The sequence below is a fragment of the Parasteatoda tepidariorum genome, chromosome 12 (assembly GCF_982258835.1).
Source record: "Parasteatoda tepidariorum strain Cologne lab strain chromosome 12, Ptep-v5.0, whole genome shotgun sequence".
Taxonomy (NCBI): Eukaryota; Metazoa; Arthropoda; class Arachnida; order Araneae; family Theridiidae; genus Parasteatoda; species Parasteatoda tepidariorum.
In genome coordinates, this window is record NC_141766.1 from 58,799,484 (window position 1) to 58,816,418 (window position 16,935).

Consider the following 16,935-nt stretch of genomic DNA (forward strand, 5'->3'; position numbering starts at 1 on the left):
CTCTGGTTCAAAACTAAAACGACACTTCTGCACTCACTTCTCATTCAAATAACATGAGTGCAGAAGTGTCGTTTTAGTTTTGAACCAACGATATGTGGCAAAATTATGACAAAGAGTAATAGTTTTTTTTTTTTTTTATATGAAAGAAAAATGAGAAAAAAATCAAAGCATATTTGCTAATTAAAAAAAAATACTTTTTAATGGTTTGTCATGGCAATGAATTTTAATTGCTACGGATTTCTAAGCTGATGTTCATAGCTTTTTTATTAAATTAAATATGATTTTTTTTTATATAAAATAAAGATTGCATTTCATTTTTTAATGAAAACAAAGTTGTTAAAAACCCTAAAAATTTGAAGTTCCAATTTAAAAAATTTAAAGGTCTTAATAATTTAAAAAATATAAAATCAGAACAAAATCCATGCAGACAATAAACAGTAAAATTATCAATTAAAGTACTATACAAATCAAATTTTATATACGAACATAAAAAAAGCAATTTTTATGTTACCATTCTTATAAAAGAATTCTAACAGTATATAAATATAAAATTTAAATGTATTAAATGAGTTAATGCAAACATTTACTTACCTCCTTATAAATAAATTTACATTTGGTTTTCTTGTTTCCCAAAGGAATTTTTTTATTAAGAATGGGAATTATTGATATCACGATTTATGTTTGAAAAAATGAAGTTGCAAATAATTTAAAAAACTCTTAATTGAAGTTAAATTTTAATTTCAAAAATTGAACAAAACAAAAGGTAACAAAAAATTTATATCTCAATTAAAAATGGTTAATTTAAATGATGCAATTAAATGAGTTAAAAACTGGAATTTAACTGCAACGTTTTACGTTTGTCTCAGAAAAAATCTCTTGACAAAATGACCTAAGTAAATGTTAACAAGAGTCATCCCCTTGGATCCCTTAAAAGCTTACATCTGTTTTCCTAGAACATCTAGATAACTTCTAGTTTAAGACAACTTAAGGGACATATAGATGGTACTGTAAATATATGACATTTTATAAAAGCACAAAAGAGCCCAGGGTCATAAAAATGATTAAGGCAATTTAAAGAAGGAAAAGGTCATTTTCCCATGGTGTAAAAGGAGATGGCTATTTTTTGAGGAGTCAGATAACTGTGGGTCAACTCTGTGGGGGGTATGAAGGTTTTAACACCTTCATACCACCCACAGTCAAAAGATGCTTTCAAATATATCTATTAGTCTCAGTGTAGAATGCATTTTTCAGGATGCAAAGCAGTGGTGCTTATTTTAGTTTTCTAAACACTTGTTATGTTTTTTTTATGATGTGCTCCTCTTCTCTTTTCGTGATTTTGTTTTAAATTTTTTTAATAAATTAAAAGTTGTAATATGTAGAAAAAAATTGAACCAAAACCGAAGCATTTTTCTTGGGGGGCGATTTCTATTTCAATTTGAAAAATAGCTATCAAATTGGGAAAAAAAGTAATTTCTTTTTCTGAAATTCTCAATTCTGTTTTACTTTATTATTGCGAATGTCAAATTTTCGGAAGGGGAGGCTAAAGTTTTCGATTTTGGAAAATAGCTTTAAAGTCGAAAATAAGAGTTAAATATAAATTTCACTCGACTTTATTCTTGGGAATGTCTGAAATTCAGAAGGGGTGAAGTATATTCTTCACCTCCTCACTTTAAGAAGAAAATAAAATTTTCTTTTTGAAAAATAGCTTCAAAGTTTTTTTTTTTTTTTTTTTTAAAAAAAACAATTTTACTGGACTTTATTATTTCAAATGTCTAAATTTCTGATACAAAAAGTTTTTAGCCCCCCTTACCTTATATCAGAAGAAAATAAAGTTTCCTATCCCCTTACTATAATTTAAGAGGAAAATTAAGTTTTCTATTTGGAAAATATCATCGAAGTTATGAAACAAAACAATTTTTTTCTTCTAAAATTTTCAACTTTACTTGATTTTATTCTATTAATGTCTAAATTTCAGAAAATGAGAAGCAAATTTTTCGCCCCCTTACTTTTATTTCAGAAGAAAATAAAGCTTTCTATTTGGAAAATAGATTCAATGATAAATTTTTTTTTTTAGTTACCAATTTTTATTATTTTTTAACACTTTGAAATTTCAGAAGGGGCGAAAAACTATGTTTGCCCCCTCATTTCTATTTCGGTAGAAAATAGAGTAAAAGTTGGAAATAAAATACTTTTTCTACTTTTACTTTACTTTTTCAAAAGTCAAAAAACATATTAATCGCCCATAACAGAATAACTTGATGTATATCTTCAAAGCTGAAAAAGAATAGCCTTTTTTTTCCTCTAAAATTACCTATTTTACTAGACTTCGTCTTGGCGAATAACTAAATATCAGAAGAGGCAAGACACATAAATGTTAGAGGAATATAAAGTTTTCTATTTCAAAAATAGCTTCAAAATTGAAAAAAATCCTTTTTTTTTAAATTACTGATTTTACTTGACTTTATTTTTGTGAGTGTCTAAATTTCAGGAGGGGTGAAACGCATCGTTTGCCCCATCATCTAAATTTTAGAGGGGCCCTCTGCCACTGGGTCTGACGCAATCAACTACATGCAGCTGTGGCCTTTCCCCTTCTCTGCAAAGCGTGTTTGTTCTTTTAAGAAAGGGAAATAATTTGTGAAAAGGTGTTTTACCGTTTTTTACCCTTCCCTTTATGTTATAGTAGGTACGCTATTACAAAAAAGAAAATTTTCATCAACACTATCTTAACACAATTTCTTTCCTACATATATATAATTAGAGTGCTTTATTTTGAAGGAAAAAAAACATGATGTGGTCTCTTCATATGAGGCCCCCTTGACCGTCGGGGCCCCGGGGCGGTGCCCCGGCTGCTCCGGCGTAGTTACGGCCCTGCCATGAGCTAACGTTCTTGAAATAAGTGCAAAAAGTAGCAAAAATCTGGTTTGGCGATAAATTGTTCTTAATCAGGGGAGAATTTTTGTAGGGGTAATCATGGGTGCAAGTCTTCCGTCCCCAGGACGGATTTCCGTCTTTCGAAAATGTCCGCGGACGGAAACAAGACTGACTCGAAGACGGAAATCGGAATTTTTTTTCTGTCCATAAAAATATTTTTTAGGTCTACGTTATTGGTCTATTTTCTTATGTCCTGTTGTTATTTGAGTCGCTCAGAAGCCAATGCGGTTAAGTCCAAAACACAAAAATTGAGAAAATTAATGTTTTTTGATACATTAGTTTTTAAAATTCTTGGTTTAATAATTTAATTAGAAAAGTGTATAAAGTCTTTTTTCGAGGTGTAAACTCTGCAAAAAAACAAGATATGTACAGGATGTCTAAATAAAAACGTAAGTATTTATTGAAATAATGACAGCATCTTAAAAATTTTAGGACTTTTGGCAGCTGAAAAAGATAAGAAATTTATATAAAAAAATATTGACAAAAAGTTGACTTATTCACAATGGCTTCTGAAATTATTTTACAATATATTCAGAAGCTATTAAAAAAAGGGCTGTCTAACCTAGAAAAAAGTAACCAACGAGTAAATCCTTTAATAACTAAGAAGATTATTATTTATTTCATCAAAATTTCCAAAAATCAGAAAATATCAAAAAATGGACTTAACCGCATTGGCTTCTGAGCGGCTCATTCTATCAAAAGACAGATGAATAAATATTTTTTTGTACAGTATTTAATCTTGATGTATTATGGTAAAGCTTTCTTAGATAGTTTGCATATGTCGAGGGGGTACTGTGTATGTTAGGTATTTGAGTCAAAAAATTTTCAGTCTTGGCCTTTTGTCCAACTTGCACCCATGGGGGTAATGGTTTTAAACAACAGTCTTAAGTTTGGTAGGAAAATTCAAACACGTGGTTTCTATGAAAAAAATTACTTTTTTCGCCCATAACATTGTATTAGTGGTTGACTTGACGTTTGCATTAGTGTTTTTAATTTTATGATTTCTGGGTCAAAAACTAGCTGATATTTTGAAGATGTTTTGAAACTAGCTACCCAAGTAGCACATAATATTGGATAACTTCAGAAAATCTTTAAAATCTAGCTTTATCTTGCACAACTTTCTATTATTAAAAAGATACAAAAGGTTTTCTTTGCACTATATAATGTTAGATTCTATACAAACTATTATTATTTTTGATATATAATCGTAGATTTCGTATTTTCTAATATTTTGAGTCTCATTTTATTTTTGGAGTAAACAAGGGGAAGATTTGGGTGGCAATAATTCTGCATTATAATTTTACTTAATTTCATGTATTGTTAGGAACAATAAAACATGGAACAATAGTTTTATGATCTTATTCCACGCATTATTTACTGAGCAAGAAAGAAAATAAAATTATATTACCGAATTCTGCTACCATCCATTTTCCTTCCTCTTATTCCAAAGTATATTTTGTGTCCAATTTATCTTTTGGAATAAATATTTAAAATCGAATTAAGAAATAATACTTAAGTTGCTAAACTTTTATTGACATTTTTTCAATTCTTTATGCAAAGAGTTTCTGATAAATTTTATATCATTAATCATTTTCAAGTGCTTATTTTTAATTTTAAATATATTCCTATTTTTTTTAATGAACCAATTTTATCAATCTTTCCAATTTTATTAACACTAATCATCTCTCATTTTACTCTAGCCCTTTGTAACTTTAATACTATCATACATTATTCCTATTTTGAAATCATATAATAAAGACTATCTTATATAATTATAAAATTAAATTTTCATTTAAATTTTGTGCAAATTTTTACTTTAAAGAAATTTTTTTTTCTTTAAAATAATAAAATTAAATTATTTAATTTTCAAATTGTCATTTTTGATAATAATTGACCCAATAAAGAACATAACTTTAAAATTTTTAAATTACTTACTTAAACAAATATATTTTCCACTTCGTTTTTCGCAGAAAGTGAGTGGAGAAATACTTACGTAACTTTATTCTTTTAATATCTGAAATTATACTAAACAAAACTCCTGAAACAGTACCCAACCGCAACGTAAATATTTTTCTGAGGAGTGAAATCAGGAAAGCATCGGATATTATGAGAATTGCCAGTAATTTTTCATAATGCAAAAATAACGTTACATGCGCACATCAGACATTTTCTGCAATTTGATAATTATTTAAAGGAGATACTAAACCAACAATCTTCGCCAAAAAAGTTGCATATTATTTTAATTTTAAAACCAAAAAAACTTGTAAATATAATGTTTTATCTAAATTAAATTTGCTGAAACATTTAATTGCGTGCGAGAATGCTACTAAAAAAATATAAAATTTCTTACGTAATCTTTTAAAAGCTGCCTTTAGTATGAATACATCAAAATTTGACTATAATCAATTACTCATTTGAGAACGTTGCTATAGTAAAATAGATTTTTTTGTTTGAAACAATTTCATTGTCTGTATTTTTCCTGATAATAGATAATGGATTATAAACATAAATAGATTTACAAAGAGTAGGAGTAATTTGTAAGCGTTTTAAGCAGAGCTTTTTTGTAAAAAGAAAATTTAAAAAATTAAGCTGAGGCTGGAGTCAAGTTTCTGATATTGATGAATTAGCCACTAAAAAACTATATTATGCATTTAAAAAACTTGTTTTTGCAACGAATACACAGGGCCTTGCAGATAAAAATTTAAACAAGATTCTTTTATACATTGATTAAAATTTTTGTTTTTACACAATAATTTAAACGTTCATCAGCTAAATTTTAAATATTGAGACAAATAAATTTTTAATATTATCATTATTTTACTGTTATATTATTTTAAACGTGATAAAAATAATATTAATTTTTATACTTCTTATCTTAAATTTCAACTAAATAATTCAAAATTCAAGTAATAAATGCTATGCTAACAATAAAATAAAATTGATTTTGGTATCCTGAAAATTTAAAAGTAACCAAAATTTAAATGTATCTGTTTTCGTAATACCTAAGCATCACTATAAAAAAATTTCAAACATATCTTATTAAGTTTTATTAATGAAAATATCATATCTGCCAACCCCCATTTCCTAAAATTCTGAAGATTTATAACGAAGTGGTAGAATAAATAACAAACTGCAGTAGTTAAGAATCAAAAAAAAAAAAAAAAAAAAAAAATCACGAAAAATATTATGTCACAACAGAATTATTTTATTTTGAAACAAAACACAATATAAAAATAAAATTTATCCAATTATAAAGCAATATATTCTTGCCGTCATTGCTTAAAATTAACATATCGATAATCTTTTGGAAAAATGAGAGTTAAAAGCACATATTTGATAGTAAATAAAATAATTTTTATTCTCTAATATAAAAAGCAACGGTTGGACTATGTGCTTTTAATTTATTATTATTTTTAAGTGATAAAAGTTTTCGAGACTTTACAGAGATTTCATGCAATTTTATTCCGACAATGCAAGTTATTGTTTACTTGCAACTATATTTCCGAGCGATCAATTAAGAAATCTTTAAAAATTTCTTGAAGGATTTTATAAAATGATCATCAACAGTGAATATTACTTCTATCACGCAAAGTAGGGATGAATCAAGCTGGTATGCTCCTTTCTTCAAACTTCTACACAACAAGCAATAAGAGGACTTTAAGCTACGAGAGATTTAACTTGCACCTTGCTACAAATACACACCAGTTGTTTTGTTTTCTGTCAGGATCGAACTTGCGTCCTCTGGTTTTCTACTTGAGTGTGTTATTTTCCATTTGCAGTATCCAGCAGGACATTTCAAAACTGAATTATTCCTTTCTGGTTGATTAGCTTGTAAATCTAGCAAACGAAGCTAAAATTATAACAGAAAAATTGATGTTAAGTAAGAAAATCGATGTTAAATAAAACTTAACATCGAAAACACTAAATTTAAAAATATCAAGTATTGAATATTTATTTAAAACTTTGATTATTTAATTTGAAAATATCTTTAAGAAATTGTGATATCCTTTATATAAAATATAATGAAATTCAATGGATGGATTTCCGTATTAATACCTGCACCAAAAAATCTCTATATCACCACATAAGAATCAAAAAACGCAACAGAGAAAAAGTGATTAGCTAAAAGAATCTTTTAGTGAAAAGCGAGAATCTCGCATATTTTTTTCTTTTCTCGCATTAAAAAATTATTACCGCGAGAAATTCGCGCATTCTATTAATTAATTTCAAAATTCGTGAATTTCTCGCATTTTGGAAAAAGCTTCGAATTACGCCATTTAGAATAAAATCCGTTTACTTTTTTCTTCCTTGATCTTTCATTATTTTCAACATCTGCCCCGTTATCTAGCTTCCCTATTTACCAGTATTGTTCAGAATCTTTTCCAACAACAAAACACATTTCTCTGCAACCACCTGTTTACCGAAAGGTTTCTTCACGTAAGACGTTCAAATTTTTTATGCACTAATGTAGGGTGGACAAATACCTTGCAAAGGCAAAATCTTCTATGATGATGCACCAAAAATAGTCAATGCTTTAAAAAATAGAAGACGTTAAAAATGTGTTATAATTAAAGAAATGATTTTTTTTCAAGAGTTTTTGTGTTTTTTTAGTTTTTAGAAATCTCACTTAACTTTTTGTAATCTCACCCTGTTTCTGAGAAAGGGTGAGAAATTCTCGCTCATTTTTTTTCTATGATGAAAACACTGTAACAGCTGTAATTTGCTTGAGAAATGGATTGTGGTTAAAATTCATATCTTGTTTACATGGAGTGGAAGCTTGATATGAGGATACTAAGTCAGGCTTTGTCCATATTGTCTTAACAGATTACAATTATGTGTTTTTCTGATTATAGTCATTAAAAAAATTGAGCCTTGAAGACAAGGCTAAGTATTTATCCTTGGTTGGATGTTATGTGTGTTGTAACAGTTTGTAAGAATATGGTTCATGTACTCAACATACACAACTCTTTTTAAGTCTAAATTTGAAATTTTAATTTATATTCCTGTCTGATGTATAGTTATTATTATAATTGGTAAATTAAAATCTTTGGTGTAATCGTGATTTTTTTTAAAAAAAAATCAGCAAAACATAAAATTATTTAAATTAAAGTAAGGCTGTTGGATAATTAAACATTTATTTTGAAATGGTGTATATGTCATGATTTGCTGCTAAAAGAGAACTTAGAAGTGTCACAATTAATAAGAATTTGTGATACGGATTTCATTCAATTTCTGTTAGCTCATTTCTTCTTCATTATCTTGTCAGTGAAAGGACTGTTCTAAAAAGTGGAATATCAGCCAAGTGTTAATTTCTTTAAAAAAAAAAGGAACCCATTTGGAATTAGTTAATAGTTTGTATATTCAGTCTCAGACATTTCAGTACATTGAAGTGATCTGAATCGAAGAAACAAAAAACTATTTAGGAGTTATTTTTTTAAGTAGTTAAGCAAGGGTGCATAACCATTTTTAGATAGTTGAAATCCAGCATATATAAATCATAATTTAATTATAAAAATAGGAATGAAAAATAATCTTAAAAATTGACTTAGGTTTCATTTAAAAGTAATGTGAATTATTATCTATGTATAATTGATTATTTTACTAGTCAGACGAAAAAAAATTTATGTAAATAGATCTAATCACAAAAAGTAACAAGATTATGAAGCAAATTATTATGACTGATTTATTAGTTTACAGAATGTAAAAAACTTAGAAATTAAAAAACTTTTTTTAACTTAATTTTTCCGGAATGTAAAGTTTCATGAAAAATTTAACATGTAAAGAAACTAATCATTTTTAATGTAATCATTGTAAAAATATGTTTATTTTCTTAACAGTGTTCCCAAATTAAATGGATTTTGACTTTAAAATGAGAACATCTAATGAACGAGCTAAAGTTGAAGATTTGTTTGAATATGAAGGCTGTAAAGTTGGAAGAGGAACTTATGGTCATGTCTATAAAGCAAGAAGAAAAGATGGGTTAGCATATAATAATAAAAAGTATTTTTGATCTACATATTTGCTATTTTTTAAGATTAGTTACAAATAAATCTTTTTCACAAATAAGAAAAATACAAGCCTCATAAAATAATTTTCTGTTAACTATAACCAGAGTTGGTAAAAATAAAAAACCTACAAACACGAAACCTCAATTAAAAAAACTTTCTTTAAGCATTGATCAACTCTTGTAACTACCTAGTTTCAATCTTTTTGCTTCCAACTCATTTTTGCAAAATTTGTCTAAAAATAAGTTTTCTTTAAAGAATGTTAAAATTTTTTTGAACTTTATATTAATTCTAACTGTAGGGATGAGTTTCGTAAAAAACCAAAAAAACTAAAAATAGAAATCCAGAAATGTTAAGTACAAAATCACTTAAAATAATTGAAAAATAAACCGAAATTTCATTTTAAGCATATAATTTTAAAATCGTGTAAATACGAATCTCTGTTTAAGCTTATAATCGTTTTATATGCTTCTCTATGTTTGAGATAACATTGCATGAATATGAATCTCAATGTTTGATTTTAAAATTTCATGAATATGAATCTCAATCTTTGATTTTAAAATAGCATAGATACGAATCTCGACATTTACTGTTAAATTCGCTATAATATGTATCTCTATGTTTGATTTTAACATCACGTTAATACAAATCTCGATGTTTCAGTTTAAAAACGCATGATTTCAAATTTCAGTGAATTTTTAAATCACTTGAACACCAATCTTAATAGTGGCTTTTACATTGTGTGAATACAAGACGTGATATTAAATTGTGTGAATACAATAGGTGATATTAAATCGTGTGAATACAAGACATGATATTAAATCGTGTGAATACAAAACTCTATATTAAATCGCATTTACATAGGTAGGAAAAAGCATAAAAACTATTTCGTTGTGTAGTAGTAGTAAAAACTTTCCAAGAAGGGCATTCGTGTAAATGATAGCGGTTCTGACTATAGAGATTAAACAGTTTTTTTTAAAAAATCATTTGCAGCTAAATTTTAATATTTTTTGCCTGCTTCAAAATTACAGACTCTTATGCTAAATGAGCAAGCACTTTAAGATTCTTTACCGTATTCTGTTGAAAAAATATGTTTCTGACACATATGTTAACTAACTTGTTATAAAACATTTATTAGCAGTATTCTCTCGTTTGTCACGTTTACTGGTAAAAAGCCATTTTCAAGTTCTTTTTCTTATTTTTGTTAGATTCAATTTGAATTTTCTTTATGAAGCTCAAATGAAAAATTGTTAAGTACCAAGGACCTTATTTTACAAAACAGCTGTAAAATATAGAATTGGGATATTTCATTTTAGAGTCAAGTTTTTCTTGTGTATTTTTTTTTTTTTTTTTCAGAAATATTAGTCAGGGATATAAATTTTAAAAAAAATTGAGTGACTAGTTTAAAACTTTTATTAGGCCATATGTATTTCCACTTGTTTGTTTACATATCTCTTAAAATATTTTTTTTAAAAAAAGGTTTATGAAGGGAATTTAAAGGAAAAATAACAATACTGATAACAACATCTTAGACTTTCATGCCAGACAATTTAAATTTAAATATTTTTACTAGTCTCTGTTAATTTTTTTTCTTGTTCTACAATACATTATTTCTACAAAATGTGTTTATTTTAAAGAAATACTGTCTAGTTGACAATGAACTGTTGCCATTATGAATTTTGAAATATGGTAGGAATAAATATTTTTGTTTCCTTAACAGAATGTAGCATATCATGGTTTCTGTCTTCCGTTTTTCAGGTCATCAGTCATCTCTAGGATGACTGATTTCTTTTAGTAATAAAAAATTTGTATTTATAAAAATTCTTATTTAGCACAGATTTTGTTGTAAATTATTATTATGTAAAATTCTGTAAAATATTTATTTTAGGTCTGATCCAAAAGACTATGCATTAAAGCAGATTGAAGGCACTGGAATAGCCATGTCTGCATGCCGTGAAATAGCTGTAAGGAAAAACTTTAGAAAATTCTCTTTGCTATTACTTGATTTATTTACAATATCTTTAGTATTAGTGAATATTTTATATTTTTCATTACTCTTGTAAATGCATTTAATTTTTGGATGATTGGTAATATTATTTTTTTTAGGAAAAAAAAGGGAAATATCAGAAATTTAAATATGATTAAATTAAAATTTTATGTATTTTTAATTTAAACTCTTTAGTATTTAGTCCCTTGACATATAAGATGTTAATTTAGCATACTAATGTTATGCTTGTTAGTTATTGAAAATTTTGTATTAAAAATTTTAAATCTATAAAGTTAATTAAAAAAAAGTTTTCTTTTCTTCTACTTTTTTTTCCCTTCAAGAATAAGAGGCTTTCTAAGCTAAACTAAAAATAGATATTACTTATAATTTAAGTTTAAACTCATCTTAAACCTATTACAAGTGAGGCTAAATGTGTAAAAATGTATTTGTTCAAATAGAAGCCAGAATCATAATTTAAACTAATTTTTCAAAATGTCCTATGTTTCCCATATTAATATTTGTATTAAAATACTCATCCCAAAAAAGTAATAAGTACACTTCATGGCCAGTTATTGTAATTAATTCTAGTAATAAATTTTTAGTATATTTGGATTTTGTTTAATCTATTTTTTTAATGTTTACTTTTTTTCCTTTACAGCTTCTTAGAGGACGTAAGCATCCTAATGTGATAATTCTTCAAAGAGTGTTTCTATCTCACACTGATAGAAAAGTCTTTTTGTTGTTCGATTATGCAGAACATGATTTATGGGTATAATTTTTTTACTTATATATATATATATATATATGTGCATGTTCATAAGAAGTAAATTTTCTACCCAGAATTAATTGTAATTAATTTTTAGTTTGATTGATTTTCATATTTATTAAGCTTTATTCACATTTATTTTTTCTCATAACTGACTGATAGATACAGTTTTTAAAATATAAAAATTTTTAAACCTTGTAACTTATCTAATGTTCGTTTTTTCACACATTCAATGCAAGCATATCTTAAATATGCCAATTACCCTGTTCTGATGTTTAAGTTAAATCAGGCACAAAAACATTCAAATTTGGACCTTCGATGTTTAATTTTTCTACTATTGGCATTTCATCATGTCTCTGAGACTATTTACATGAGTCAAAATTTTTTTTTGCACAATTATAAAGCTCATTTATTTCAAGTACAGTGGAAAGTCGCGTATCTGGAATCGGCAGGACTTCCCAAAGTCCGTATATTTGATTTTTCCGTATAATTGACCTCCAAGGTAAACAAAGCTTAAAATGATCTGAATCTAAGAAGCAGAAAATAAATAAACATTATTTTTCAGGCAATAATGTTTTAGTATTAGAATGATATCTAATCAATCATAAACAAAATATTAGAAAAAAAATAATTATTGCTATTTTAAAAATAAATATAGAAAACGAAAAAAATTCACAGTTATGAAAATATTAATTGCTCTCTCCGCCATTTTGAACTAGAACGATTCAAGCAAGAAGGGGAAATTCTCTTCATTCATTAAGGTAGGTGGAGAAGAAAAATTAATTTCCTCCTTACTTGCCATTCAAGTTGAGGGCGGGGTAGTGACAAATTCTTATTTTCTCTCCCATCATTGGCTATCAATCAAGCATAAACGCGTGGCATGCTGATTGGGTTCTTTTTATTTTTTCTTGTGTGACTGAAGGGGATTCCCCCTCTACTTTAACATTTGCTGTGTTTACCCTTTTTCACAGTATTTCTTCCCCTGACACTCAAATAAAAGGGTTCCAGGAAATGCCTCTTTTACTAGCCAGCTGCATAGGAAAGAAGGGGGAGGGAGGGGACTCAGTTGTGCTCTTTTGAAAACAAATCCCCCCCCCCCCTTTCCTGCCTTCCAGAGGTGGAGCGTCATGGTCTTAGTAGATCTTCTGTTCTCTTTTCTGTTGATATATGGGTTCAATGCATAGATCTCTAGAAGCTGGAAAGGGGAAAAACCTGTCAAAAGACTTCGTTTTTTTTTTTTTTTTTCTAATTATTAATTTTATAGTTTTAAATATGCAAGACTAATCTTTTAACAATTATTTGATTTTTAATCCTAAGGAAATTTTACTTATAAGCTTTAATATTTGTTATTATTATTTTTTATGTGCATAATCTTGATTATTGCAATTTTAAAATGACAAAATCTAAATTCGTATAAAATTAGTTAAATAGGTCCAAAGAAAAAAACCTAAATGTAAAACGTTTTTAAATTTCATTCCTCAAAGTTATTTGCTAATTTCTTATAAATTTTGTATATATTTTTTTTTAAAACTTTGTTTAAGGCTATCTAACATTTCCAACATAAAATGCTTTTGATTATTTTTAAAATAACTTATTAAATTTTTTTTCTTCATGGAATTAATTTTTGATAACAGCTTTATAATAGTGTGCAAAAATTAACTTACATTAAAGGATTAAAATTTTCAATTGTTCTTTTGACCTAACAAGACCTAGCCTAGCCTTTTGCTTTAAACATCTGGACCATATTTTTTGTAATGGTCTTACTCCCATATTTTGTATTAATAAATTATGAATCTGTCTAAAAAAATGTATGTTTATTCTAAGTACATTTTATTCAACTGATTTAGTAATTTAAAATACTGATGTACACTAATTAGCATATTTAAAGGCATGTTTCTTGAAGCCTTAGGATTGAATCTTGAAAAATCGTATTTTTAGATCAAAAGCTGTTAGGTTATGGAGTTTTTTAATGTATATCTAGTATATTTGTAAATTGGACATCTTTATTGCTTGAATCAAAAAGAAATTTCTTAACTTTCTAATATATATTTGATAATAAATTATAATTATAAACATTTATGTATTAATATGGATATTAATACCCTTCAGAAGTACAATTCTTTTATGAACACCATGAAGAAACAACTTTGTTAGATTGGTATTACTATTATTAAATTTTTTTCAATTGTATGTCAATAGAATTTAAGTTCATAACTTTATAGTATTTGCTCTTTAGAAAAGTTTAAATTTAAGGTATGAACAATGCATTAAAATTTTCCGGAAGTTACTCTTTGACCCACATTAGTAGTTACACACATTAGTTAGTGAAATTCAATGTAAAAGTTACGTATCCCTGCAACAGCTCGCTGTGAGTCGGGTATCGTAGAAGTTAAGGATCCACAATTTCAAGACAAACTGCGTCCTTCTAATAATGTAATTGACATTACTCACAGGATGCCTATGCGTCCCATATGAGCCCAGGCGAGCTGAAGCTAGTAGAGCTTCAAGGATTGTCTTTTGCAATAACAATTTAGTGCCTTCAACCATTGAGCCTTTGTGGCTCAAAATGCAATGTAAGATACTTAAGTGTCATTCTAACTTTTACTGTTTACATTGTTTCAAATAATATGCAAACTTTTTTCTCTCGCTTAAAAACTCTTTCTGTCGAAATTGTTTTACATATTCTGTCGTTCTTTAGCTGTTTTCTGTCAGTTGGAAATTGAGTAAGGGATTCTTTTCTTTCTCTATTCAAGAATAATTTTTAAACATAATTTGAAAGTTTTTTTTGCACTATTTGAATGTTTTTTGTATAGTTATTTGAATGTTCTTCAAATAGTTTTTTCTTATAATCTTTAAACTATTTCCTTTTGACTTGCCTTTTCTCTACAATTAACCCTTAGAAAAAGTTTGATTATCAATTGCTGTTTAACTTCGAGACTTCATTTGCCTGTTCTTGAATTTTGATAAATCTAGCAGTTAAAATCAGTATTTCACTTGCTCGTAGTAGGTTGTGTTTTCTTAAGCACTTATAGAGAATTTTTTTCTGCAAATTTTAACTGTCAAATAACTTATTTGTTTTGGAAGGTAAAGGTACTTTCATTAACATGTTTAAAATCATTGAAGAAAATGTCTTAAAAATTTTCTCAATATGAATTATAGTTGCATCTGAAGTTGCAATGAGAGATATTTTCTAAGTATTCAAAAATTATGTATTTTTCTTTCAGCATATCATAAAATTTCACAGAGCTGCCAAAGCAAATAAAAAGGCTGTAATGGTACCAAAAGGATTGGTTAAGTCTCTATTATATCAAATTTTAGATGGAATTCATTATTTACATTCCAACTGGGTCTTACATAGGGATCTAGTAAGTTAAATTTATTTTCTTTCATTTTGGAGGTTTGCTTGTTTTTAGCTATGTTTTTCACATTAAGTTTGAAAATTTTCCTAAACAATTGGATTTATTTAATCATGCAACATAATCATTTAACATGATCACTAACATGATCATTTAACATGAGTAAATTTTTTTATTTTCAGTATTCATTTTTTTAAAACATATTGTTTCTTCTTGAATGATTTTTCTGAAAAATGTTTGTCCTAGTTTAAGCAATTTTAAATATGATTTATTGTGTTATATAATTATGTATTTATAGTTCATAATTTTGATATTATTAATTTTCCTCTTTTATTTTTCATTTAGTTTTCTTATTTTGAAGAGCAGTTTATGTTGCACTATTTATTAAAATTTTGCTTTACAATAAAAGTAATTTTAAATTATTAGAATGTTTTTCTTCTCTTTTAGAAACCTGCAAATATTCTAGTTATGGGTGAAGGTCCTGAGCGTGGTAGAGTAAAACTAGGTGATTCAAAAATAATACAAAATATTCCTTTGTAGTAGAAGCAAGAGTAATAAAATTCTCTTATATCGTATAATGATTATAATGTCACATTGCTATCATTTCTATATAAATATTTTATTCAATTCTAAGTATTAGTAGATTTTTTAATTTCCTTCTTTAGTTTGAACATGTGGCATGGCGTTTTTAGGTGCTTATTTTCAATGTTTGTTTTTTAAAAACTCTTAAAGGTGCTTTTTATATTGGGTGTTTTTAAAAAGGGCTTAATTTTCACGTTTCAAAAATTAAATTTTTTTTCTTTACCATGTCAATTTTCACCATGTATTATGCAAAAGTGTCCTTTTCACCTTGTTCTATTAATCGTTTTCGCATTCATTCAAGCACAATGTATTTCGGCATGCCGTCTGTCTGTAGCATATGAAAGTGCCAATCATTTTACAGGTTTGATCAAATACTTGCGGGTCCGCATGTGCATCTACTGTGCTGGGTTCGGGGAGATTCTTGCACTCTCATGTACAACTCTGCTGCATTTTGCAAGATATTCTGAATTTCAGGCTTCATTTTCCACCCTCTGAAATGAAACCGGAAAAAAAACTCTCAATCTTTTTATGGTGACTAATATAATCAAGAAATAGAGTTCTTTATCAATGACTAGTTATTTTATCATGATCACGAAAAGTCTTTAAAAACTATTTTGCATTTGTTAATGTTTTTAGTGCTTAAAAATAATGTTTTAGCACTTAAAAGGTGCTTATTTTTTGTTGAAAGATTTGGCTACGCACCCTGTTGGAGCAATAATATGTATTTATTATTGATTTACTTAATTATAAGTTATGTATAATTATAAAATAAAGTTATGTTGTAGCTAAAAAGTGCTTCACACAATCAAAGCTTCCTATCTTATCCTGATTTGGGGTGTTCACCTTTTTCCATAGTTGTAAAACAATCTGGTTACAGACTCAAAGACCCTTGCCAGCACTTACGAATATCTCAAACACTTATTGCCTTGGTAACAATCAAGGTCATCTCTTCCAAAATCACACATGCTTAATGATAAAATCTGAGCGCATTAGCAGCTGATCTACTGTTGCAGGAACGAAATTTGATGTGCTAAAGATCATACTGCATCTATGTCTTCTGGAGACTTGTAGGACATTGCCTTACAGTATGGTGTAGAGTTGGTGCATCAATCTCTTCAATGAGGGATACCAAAATGTGGCAGGTATGAGTCAGCCAGGGCTTCCTACAGTGTTAGTGAAGAACAAATTGATCTATCATGTTGGGAAGTGTTATGCAATCAATTGTAATCCTTGGATTTAAGCCTTTTAACTTTAACTTATTTCTAAACTAGAGGAATCACATAACAGCATTTCCTTCAAAGTTTTTTC

The 16,935-nt window shown here is 27.5% G+C and overlaps 1 protein-coding gene and 1 long non-coding RNA gene across 3 annotated transcripts in view; one reads left to right on the forward strand and one right to left on the reverse strand.

Annotated features, from left to right (window-relative positions):
* LOC107451254 (cyclin-dependent kinase 8) overlaps positions 1 to 16,935 on the forward strand; it is a 120,209-nt gene that overhangs the window by 79,084 nt on the left and 24,190 nt on the right. The window contains exons 6-10 of one of the 2 annotated variants that reach the window (XM_087156038.1): positions 8,769 to 8,931; positions 10,825 to 10,900; positions 11,582 to 11,692; positions 14,914 to 15,054; positions 15,493 to 15,550. In XM_087156038.1, coding sequence (XP_087012164.1) covers positions 8,783 to 8,931; positions 10,825 to 10,900; positions 11,582 to 11,692; positions 14,914 to 15,054; positions 15,493 to 15,550 — 535 coding nt within the window. In that variant the 5' untranslated portion in view covers positions 8,769 to 8,782. The remainder of the gene's footprint in view (positions 1 to 8,768; positions 8,932 to 10,824; positions 10,901 to 11,581; positions 11,693 to 14,913; positions 15,055 to 15,492; positions 15,551 to 16,935) is intronic. The other variant, XM_087156039.1, reaches the window with a different exon arrangement.
* Positions 6,140 to 16,206, reverse strand: LOC139427161 (uncharacterized). The gene is made up of 2 exons (XR_011638323.2): positions 15,851 to 16,206; positions 6,140 to 6,781 (listed from the first exon to the last, which is right to left on the reverse strand). It is a non-coding gene; the product is annotated as an uncharacterized LOC139427161 (long non-coding RNA).